The 10,730-nt window shown below is 36.0% G+C and overlaps 1 protein-coding gene across 1 annotated transcript in view; it reads left to right on the plus strand.

The window, feature by feature from the left end:
* The window catches only part of zgc:113232 (uncharacterized protein LOC541546 homolog), a 22,515-nt gene extending 14,319 nt beyond the window's left edge, over positions 1-8,196 (plus strand). Inside the window, exons 16-26 of the mRNA XM_037676782.1 lie at positions 106-159; positions 1,880-1,933; positions 4,267-4,338; positions 4,770-4,805; positions 5,334-5,378; positions 5,513-5,545; positions 5,954-6,100; positions 6,462-6,638; positions 6,931-7,021; positions 7,529-7,606; positions 7,859-8,196. Of these exons, the coding sequence (XP_037532710.1) occupies positions 106-159; positions 1,880-1,933; positions 4,267-4,338; positions 4,770-4,805; positions 5,334-5,378; positions 5,513-5,545; positions 5,954-6,100; positions 6,462-6,638; positions 6,931-7,021; positions 7,529-7,606; positions 7,859-8,064 (993 nt within the window). The 3' untranslated portion in view covers positions 8,065-8,196. The remainder of the gene's footprint in view (positions 1-105; positions 160-1,879; positions 1,934-4,266; positions 4,339-4,769; positions 4,806-5,333; positions 5,379-5,512; positions 5,546-5,953; positions 6,101-6,461; positions 6,639-6,930; positions 7,022-7,528; positions 7,607-7,858) is intronic.
* The last annotated feature ends 2,534 nt before the right edge of the window (positions 8,197-10,730 follow it).

Below are 10,730 nucleotides of genomic sequence, written 5' to 3' on the forward strand. Positions count from 1 at the left end.
ATATATATATATATATATATATATATATATATATATATATATATTATCATTATTATTATTATTATTATTATTACAGCCCTTTTCTGCTTTTTTTTTCCTCCTTAGGGTCCAGTAGGAGTTCCGGGGCTGATAGGAGAGCCTGGATCATTTGGAGTTAAGGTGAATAAATTTAATGTTTTCTCAGTTTTTTACTTCTGTTTGGCTTGCATGTCAGCAACAATTACTTGTTCTAAACTCAAATGAAACTCATTCTGCTAACATCCTTTTCACTGATTCATGGCAATATCAGGAATGATTTATTAATACCATTGTTTAGATATTATATAAATTTGTTCTAAATATTTAATCTTGTTTTTTCTGGATTGGAAAAGTGTCACTACATACTGCAGCATCTATTAGCCTGGGGCTCACTGCTGCACTTAGAATGAATATACTGTACTGTTTTGATGTCATCAAAGTATCTGCTTCAAAAAGCAAACGGCATCAGAAAGCTACATTTATCTAATGTCATCTTCAAAGGTCATTAGATAACAATTATGACTCTAAAGCTCAATGTTTCCTTTTGGGAAATCCCTCCAGATTAGTTTTACTTTGACTAAATTAGAAAATGTAAAAGTCAGTTTTCTTTCTCTAGAAGCAGTTGGAATCAAACTCACAATTGTTTTATCTGGACTCGTTCAACCCTCAAGTGCCTTTCATATTCATCCATCCATCCATCCATTTTCTTTACCCGTTTATTCCATTTTGGGTCACGGGGGTCGCTGGTGCCCATGTCCAGCAATCACTGTGCGAGGGGCGGGGTACACCCTGGACGGGTCGCAAGTCCATCACAGGGCCACATAGAGACAAACGAGACAAACAACCATTCACTCTCTCACTCACACCTAGGGACAATTTAGAGTTACCAATCAGCCTAACATGCATGTTTTTGGACTGTGGGAGGAAACCGGAGTACCCGGAGAAAACCCACGCATGCACGGAGAGAACATGCAAACTCCACCCAGAAAGGCCCCTGGACCGGGGTTTGAACCAAGGACCTGCTCGCTGAGAGGCAGCAGCTCTACCAGTTGCGCCACCGTGCTGCCTCCTTCATATTCATATTAAAATAAAAGTTTCTGTTTTTTATTTATTTTATACAATTACTAATAAGTCAGAGACCCAGCAGTCCCTTACAGGATTTCAGGAAGAATCATCTCAGAAAAAAAAAAAAAAGAAAGAAAATTACCAATTATTTATACTGTAGTTATTTTACCTTTAATGAAAAAATGTAGTGGGCGGCACAGTGGCTCAGTAGGTAGAGCTGTTGCCTCTCAGCGAGAAGGTTGCTGGATTGAATCCCAGCTGGGGGTCGTTCTGGGTGGAGTTTGCATGTTCTGTCCGTGCATGCGTGGGTTTTCTCCAGGTACTCCAGTTTCCTCCCACAGATTAAAAACATGCATGTTAGGCTGATTGGTAACTCTAAATTATCTTTAGGTGTGAGTGAGGGAGTGAATGTTTGTTTGTCTCTGTGTTCCTGTGATGGACTGGAGACCTGTCCAGGGTGTCCCCCGCCTCTCGCACAGTGATTGCTGGATCTGGACACCAGTGACCCCCTTGACCCAGAAAGGAAGAAGCGAGTAAAGATAATGGATGGATGGATGGATGGATGAACACGTGTTGTGTTTTATTCTCGCTGTGTTTTTTAATTTGCACTGATGTATTGTGTCCTGTTTTTAATCTTGTTTTGTCTTGTGAAGCACCTTGGTCAATGCAAGGCGTTGTTGGAAGGTGCTATAGAAATAAAGTTTATTATTATTATTATTATAAAATACCAAAAAACTGCATGTAGTTTTGTACATACTTTTTCTTTCACTTGTTTATATCCATTTTTTAATTCCAGGGCAGTAAAGGTGATCGAGGTGTCAGGGGCCCTCGAGGTAGAGTGGGCAGAGTGGTGAGTAAACAACTGAACAAGTCTGAAAAGATCAGGAAATACAGACACAGATATTAACTCCCAACTTCACCAGAATATCCTGTATGCCTCAAAGGAAGACAATGAAGGGGGTTGTTATGGTTCTCTTGTACATTTTCCATATAAAAGCCCCCGTTTAGTCATAAATTGACGTAAACTTACAGTTGATGGCTTGTCTGTGCACGTTTTGTGTGTGTGTGTGTGTGTGTGTGTGATGTAGCCTTGCACAAATAATCTTTTGGATCAAACACACTTGTCAGCACTTGTCATTGTTTTATCCAGATTTCTCAAGAACAAGCTTATTTTTTAAAAAACTTTTCTGTTAAAAATTCACTTTTGTCATTAAAACGAAAAGAGATGTGAAACCACAGGATTCATCATAATCTGAGCCTGTATCACAAAATGTACATTTTTCAGAGTGATGTCCAGTGTGTCAGTTTCACAGACTTGTGGTTTTATGGTACATACATTTTATTGTCTTTTCAAAACAACAACAAAGCACCAAAAAAACTAACTGAAATACTGTAATTTCTGGACTATTGAGCGCACCTGAATATAAGCCACGCCCGCTAAATTTAAAAAGAAAATTAAAATTTTACATAAATAGGCCGCATTTGTCTGTAGGTGTTCACGTTGTAACAAGAGATATTTACATAGATTTTTTTATTTTATTTTAATTAAATACGTACCAGTAACGCACACAAATACAGTAAATGTTTTTTTTTTTTTCTGAACAGTGCCTTTAACACGACTGATTAAAAAAAATGCAGTAGTCTACCAGGAAGCCATTGATCGCTACCCAAGAGAGATGGGTACTGGGCAGCTATGTGAGCGCCTGGGTGTGACGAAGCTAAATGTTTTGGTGGCGTGAAGCTCGTTAGCCCAACAACAACAACAACATCCATAAATTAGCCGCAGCATTGTATAAGCCGCTGTGTTCAAAGCGTGTGAAAAAAGTAGCGGCTTATAGTCTGGAAATTACGGTAATTACATCTATTGACTAATGGTAATTTATTGTCAGTAAATTATATAAAACTAGTCAACTAGTTTCATATTTTATTTTTAGAATAAAAACAATTTTGTAAACAGAAACTTTTGGAGTTTCCCTCAAACTATAAAAGTAGAACAAAAAATGGACTGTTTGGATGTTTCTGCTGCTTATCAGTTTCTGGTAACTTCTAAAGTTTCATTATTTTTTTTTTAAATGTATTTAGCAAAGGTCAAGAATATCTTAAGGCATTAGACTCCGTATGTAGGATGTTTTTAAAAAGAGAAGTGGGAAGTTTCCAGTCTGTATTTATTTTAACAGAGTGAACTTTTAACTTTTTTTAAATAGAAGTAAGCATTTATTCAACAGCTTTGCCATAGAGACATTGAATGCATCATAAAAAGGGGCCGCTGTAGAGCAGTGGCAGGGTAGCTGACTTGGGACCAGAAAGTCATAGGTTTGATTCCCCACCATGCCCACATGTTGTGGTGTCCCAAGGCACCTATTATACCCACCATATTGGAATGGTGCCTGTCAGCAGATCTACTGGTCATATCTGTTGACTGCTACATGGACAAACAGTTACAACAACAATAACAGGCATCTGTTCCGTTTTATTATACGCTTTATACATAAATCATTTTGGATTATTTTGGGACTTTTAGGACAAAGACACAAAATTTGTCCTTGCAGTGTGGTGTGGGTCTAAAAGACTAAAAGTTAAGGCCTCAGCTTTGTTGGTGTTTAGGACAAGTTAAATGGAAATGGAAGAGAATACAGCAAAGACCGTGATGACACATTAAACTGGGCCTAATACAGATACTTGTGGTGCACTTCAAAGAATTTGAAGGATTTTACAAAAGGGCTGATTGTTTTTCTCAGGAGACATTTCTGGTTTGTAAAATGTGTTTCAGTCAAAATGCCAAACCACTTTAAAAAAAATCCCCACATAAACCTTCTACTGTTTTAACTGGAACCAACAAAATGAATAATTCTCTAAATTAATCATTACATAAAGTATTTTTACTTGTCTGGTCAAATTTTTTTCTGACATTGTCCATAAACTTTACCTCATTTGATTTAAGATTATGCTCAAATAACAAATATTTCTACTTGTCCCAATAAAACCAAACTAGTTGATTGGAAGTTGTTGATATTTTATCAGTTTTTTACGCAGTGGGGCCTAAAATTTAATAGATTTTACTTTTATATTTGTGACAATGTTGATCTTTTAAAATTTGCAGCCAAGAAGAGAAACCGCAGCTAATGCTAAAAGTTATGAAAACAACACAACCCTCTTGAGGTTTTCTGGTTTGTTATTCAACAGGGAGGTCAAGGAGCTCCTGGAGATGCTGGCGTGCATGGAAAACCAGGACCAAAGGGCCTCCAGGGCCCAGTAGTGAGTAAACTCAACTCCAACCAGTGAACAGCTCAGTTAGCATCACAAAACGACCTCCACTCATTCTGTTAATATATATTTTTTTCTTATATTGATCACCATAATGTTTATACCACAAAGTAAGTGGAGAATATATAATGAGTTAAGAGTTTTCTTACAAATTATGTTTACCATTAACGCGCCATGATTTGTACTTAAAAAGAAAAGGAACATCCAGCCTGTTGTCAGTGCACGGTTCAAAAGCTTCCCTCTCTGATGGTATAGGGGTGCATTAGCGATTATAGCATCAGCAGCTAACACATCTAGAAAGACATCATTAATGCAGAAATGTATATACAAGTTTAAAAAAATATATTGTTTTACTGGCACATTTATTGTTCTGGAAGTATTTACACCTTTAATATACAAGTTTGACTAATGTTTCTCTTTAGGGGGCTAAAGGTGAAACGGGTCCAGATGGTGAAAAGGTGAGGATTATTTTTTAACAAACTGATAATTGTGTTTAAGTCTAATACTTATTATTCCCTCTAATTAAACACTCGCTCTGTTACCCTTTTGTTTCTTTTAAAATACTAATAAAAGTTGATTTTATTCACGAGTGGACATGTTGCCTAAAGAGAGTTCGTATCAGAATATGGTCCATTCTGTTCACTTAGTATATGGTTTTATTCAGATCATGGCATGTGAGGAACACATTTTGAGGTTTAGCATCTTGTGTAAACACACTTATATAAAGTTTTGCTGTTGGGCGAGAAACCTTTTCATAGAGAAACAACTTTTTGAAGTGTAAACATAAAGTATTTATACCTTTAAATCTCACTGACGTGGATGTCTGAAGGGAATTCCCCATTTGTTGACATTCCTTATCTCTTCCTTGTCCTTCTCATTTTCATGAAGTTGTTTTAAATTAGTCAGCTGTTATTTTTATGAAACTTCTGATTCATCACAACTTCTTCCTTCTTTCACCACAATTACTGGTTGTTTTGTTTTTTCAGGGTGCAGTTGGGAGGAAAGGTGTTAAAGGAGAGAGAGGACAAAAGGTAATTATGTAGATTTATATCAGGAAGCAACATTGTTGTTCTGCTTTATGAACACGGTTACAATTTCCTTTTTTTTTTTTTTTTGTGGGATTTACTATTGATTTGTTTATTCCTTTTTCTTATTAAACCATTAGGGAGGCAAGGCTGGTCCAGGAGACAAAGGACAGGTGATCACATCATTTTTATTCTCTTTATAATTGTGCCATTGTGATTCACACACATCTAAGTGGGTGTGGAAAGTTTCTGATTTAGGAAACTTAGGACTTTACAAAAAAATAAGAACAATAAAGCCTAAAAACAAGCTAAAATAGATTTGTGATTACTGATTAAATAAAAAGTTTTGTGAATTAGGATTAAAGATGCAATTTTAACTAAAGATGTCCCCCAAATTTATTATGTGGTGAGAATCATTTATCATTATTGGTTTTAAATACAGTCAGTCATAAAAAAACAGTCACACAACGAGGCTGATGTAAAGTCACAGAGTTTTAATGTGTAAAGTAAAAGCACAGAATAATTAACTGAATAAATATTCTCCTTTATCCCTCTGTTGTTTTTCATTTTATTTTTTAAAGAGAGGCCCAAAAGGCGCAGCGGGTCGAACCAGCACCGCAGGCCCTCCAGGACCACCTGGCATCCCAGGGTCCAGAGGAGACCGAGGTCCAATCGGTGACCCAGGTGGTAAAGGTGGAGCGGGACCCAAAGGAGCCCCAGGTCCATCTGTGAGTAACATCTGCACGCAAGACGTAAAGAGTTGACCTCCTCGGAGCTGCTTCTGTTCTCTGATTTATAGTAGATTAATCTGTAGACTGATTTATGAAACGTTTCATTATAGTAAACATTAATTATGTTTTAGTGAATGTTAATGAACAAAGCTAAATTAAAGAAATTGTACGTACAATTATTTAACATATGTGATGGATGTTTTCTTTTCCACCCGTCTTGAATCTGTTTATCTGCCTACGACATGTTTTATAAGTGTTCACTGACTTTTTGAAAAACATTTAATTTAAACTAATACAACGTTCGTGTATCCTTATCAGTGATGCGGAGAAGCTAAACTTTGTGGTTTTGGTGTTTCAGGGTCCAGGTCTGACAGACGAGCAGGTCCTGCAGCTCTGTAAAGATGTGGTCAGGGCCCAGCTCTCCCAGTACGCCCCTTCAATCCAAGCCAAGTGCGCCCAAGGCTGTCCCATCAACGACCGGACTCTAATCGGACCTCCAGGAGTCCAAGGACCCGCAGGACCACCTGGCAAAACTGTAGGTTTTTCTCCAGATTCACATAAAGTGATAGGAAGACCAGCAGCTCATTTCTCCAGAGCTTTATAAAAATGTAGTTTCCTAAATGAGTTAATTAAACAGAGAACAGCAGAACATGGTTTACAAATGTCATCTGTAAGAGTTCGTCAAATATTTCTCATCACTTTGATAGAATTGCAGAGCATCTCATTGACTGATTAAAATTTTGGACATTGTTTTTCTCATTTTAGTTAAAATAAGTCTTGAAGTGCACATAAAACTTTAAATAGACTAAGTCCATATTGTCCATCAGGGTAAAGCAGGAAAAGCTGGAGAAAAGGGCTCCAGAGGTGTTCAAGGTGACAGAGGGACTGAAGGACAGAAAGGAGCAGAGGGTCAAAGAGGTAAAGTGACCTGTTCATAATAAATCTGGAGGGTGTCATGATTCTCCAGGTCAGTGACTCGCACCTTTAGTTTTGTTGTTGTAGGACTGATAACTTCCTTAAAAAGGGAAACCAGTTGTTCTCATTGTCCACCCCAACTCTGCATCTGAATGAAAATGTCTCATCTGTACATGACAAACCAGCAAATCCTTGCAATTAAACATCAAACTATCAACTATAAAAGATATATATATATATATATATATATATGTATATATTTCGAACCATTATGTCCCTTTGTAACACTGATGGTCATATGGCTTTTGCACTAAATGTTTACACTATTTTATTCACTGGCTAAAATTAACATCTTTAGCTTCAGATGTTTCCTACACATTTTACAAAAACTGCTTGTTTAAATTAACGCCTGTTTAAGGACACATTAACAACTGTTCCTCTTCACATCTAAATTTATAGCCTTCTGCGCTTTGGTGCTTTGAGTCATGACTTTTCTTTTTTTCTGAACAGGTCAAAAGGGACCTAAAGGCGTCACAGGGGATCCAGGCAAAGGCCCGCCAGGACTCGATGGACCACAGGGACTCCGAGGTGAGATCATCTTCCTGATATTTATGCAAAGAGACAAAACATTTTCTGTATAAATTAATACGAGCGATTCTCCCCGATTACTGGGATTTAGATTATTTTGTGGATGTTCAAATGTGTTTTTCCCACTTTGTAAACAAACAAACAAACATGACATTAACTACCGGTACTCACTTCATTTTTGTAGTCAATATAAAATGCTTGTTTGTTTTTAATGGCAAATCTAATTTTCTAAATTTCTGTGACCTTTCCCAGGTTTCCCAGGTCACCCAGCAGAACCTAAAAATGGGATTGAGGGTTCTCGTGGGCCTCGGGGCTTCCCTGGTCTGGTGGGTCCGCCTGGTACTGTCGGGAACTCGGGAGTGCCGGGGTTTTGCGAGGCGCGGGACTGCAGTATTCATGCACCAGTGTTGCGCAAAGAGCAAGGTCTGGTGAAAGGACCTTCAAGTATCTGGACCTGAACACAAGCACCAAGCACCTCCATGGGGGAATACATTTTCTGCAGACGTCATGGTTTATCCCAGTCTTAACGTGCACAGTAACTCCTTTTAAATGAGAAAAATACTGTTTGTGCATTTCAGACAATAGTTTATTAAATGAGATTTTGTACACTATTTTTTTTAAATAACACTTTCTAATAAACACTGTTACAGTGCGAGTTAAAAACAACACAGCTGATGCATTTTGATTGAACCCAAGTTTCCTCCCAAAGATTAAATAAATATGTAAATATTATGTAAAGTGCCTAAAGATTCATGTACTGTATTTGTTGCCGATAAACTGTTTTGCTCTTTTTTTATAAACGGTGTCAGCTCTGAAGTTTTATGACTCATTTGGGTTTCATTATTCATTTTGATGGTAAATCTTTGACATTACCTGGCAACCAAATCAATAAGTCTTTACCATCTTTTTATTGAGTTAAATGAACAAACTTAAGAGATCAACGAAAAGTTAACGAAAAGTGTAAATCACACTTTGACAGAATGACATCTACTTAGAAGAACTTTGTGATGTTCAAAAATATGTATTTTTAGCATTTATAAAATTGAAAATACATTTTTATTAAGTTTTAGATTTTGACATGTTTTAATATATATATATATATATATATATATATATATATATATATATATATATATATATATATATATTTTTTTTTATTATTTTTTTATTGTTTTTTAATTTTTTTATTACCGTATTTTCTGGCGTATAAGTCACAGATTTTTGCATAGATTTGTCGTCCTGCGACTTATACGCTGAAGTGATTTAGGTTTTGTTTTTTCTCTTCATGAGGCTTTTTTTGACCGATGCGACTGATACTCCGGAACAACTTATACGCCGGAAAATTTGATATTAATTAATCAGTGTTTGAATTTGAGCAAAGAGCTTAAATGTCAACAGATATGCAAATAATTGTGAATTTTAATAAAACGTAATTAACTGCAATATTTTTGGCACCAATTGTGTGAAAAGTCAACAATCTCAACAGTAACATGGTGATGACTCTGTTCTCATGTTATTTTGTAAGCAGCATTTTATATAGTGCGTTATCAAATAAATAAATAAATAGTGTCCATTAAACGATTTCAAGTTTGTAAACAGTTTTTTTATTTAGGTTGGAAAATAGAAACGGCACAGCATGAGTGAAGAGCTCCCCATGATCGTCTCCATTTTGTTAAAAACAATTCACAACATCACAAAGAATCTGAACAAAATTTGGAGATTATTGTAAATACTTGATTATGATGAATGATTTAACAGTGCAGAGGGAAAACGGTGTGCTTGGCACTATTAAAAAAAAAACATTCACATATTGATAAACCACGACAAATAAGCCAAAAAAAAAAAACCAAATATGCTTCATGGCACAGAGATGGATAAAAACACCACGGATTAAAGTTTTCATTGCACATTCTCACACTTGGCCCTTTCGTTTTTTTTACTAAACTGAATGCTCCATTTAAATGTCAGTCATGATGCTTGTAGTCCCACTGGTTATTTGAAAGCTAGTGGAGAGTAACTATAAACTAATGCTGGAGTTTAGTGATATCAACAGGTTTTAGAGAACCTGAAATACTTACAGAGCAAGAAAGAGCATCGTTAGTGTTTTAATGGCTTTTTTAAATCAGCATTGATTCTTTGGTTTAGGACTTGATTAAAATGGCTGTTTTAAAAATATTGAAGATGAGGCTTCATTCTCAGTGGCATCAGGTTAGAAAGCCATTCTTAATGTGGATCACGTGAAAAACAAATGGGTCTAACAAAACAGCACTTTGATTTTATTGTTTTTATAACACTATTGTTTTTAATTGCTTTTATTCTATATATGTTGTCTGTCTACAACAGGTCTCTCTTGAAAATGAGTCCTGGTCACACAATGAGACTGACTACCTGTATAAATAAAGGTCAAATAAAAAATAATAATATTCAAGCATAAATCCAACAAAGTGCTTCTAGTAGGTTTAGGAGAAGACAACTGGACTTTATATTTTTGGAGATGCTTTAAATCTCATCTGAGTGTTTTCACTTCAAACTGAGAAGATTTAAAAAAAAGAGTTAAAAGCTTTTAAACTAGTGAGTTGATGCTTTTGCTAACTGAACTAACATGCAAATCACTCTCCCTCCCCACGGGTCAGTGGAACACTTTTCAATTTCCATTAAGAAAGCTCCTTGTAGTGTTCAAAATCTTAAGTCAGAACCAGTTGTCTTTCTTTAAATCTACCAGGATTACCATGCCCCAGATTACCTGAGATTGAGAAAAAACAAAACATTAAACAGTATTGACGATAGCTTCAAGCAAAGAGAAGTTTAAAAACAACAAAAGGATGTAAAAAATATATATATATAAAAGGAAGACAAACTGAGGTGAAGCTTCATACTGATTTTAAAAGAGGTAGATAACTTGGCTTGAAGCTGCTAAAAGTGCAATTTACACTTCAAACTGGCTGTAATTTGTTTGTTGGTCTAAAATTATTTGTACTCTTTAGAGTTTTGTTAGTTTTGCCTTGTTGTGCGGATGATGGCTTGATGGTCCCGTTAATACCTTGGCTCAACTTTAAGAGGTGTTGATGGCAGCAAAGGAACAGATTTTATTGATGACTCAAGCTATCATATAAATCCGTTTAGG

The sequence above is a fragment of the Nematolebias whitei genome, chromosome 5 (genome assembly GCF_014905685.2).
Source record: "Nematolebias whitei isolate Nwh7 chromosome 5, NemWhi1, whole genome shotgun sequence".
Classification (NCBI taxonomy): domain Eukaryota; kingdom Metazoa; phylum Chordata; class Actinopteri; order Cyprinodontiformes; family Rivulidae; genus Nematolebias; species Nematolebias whitei.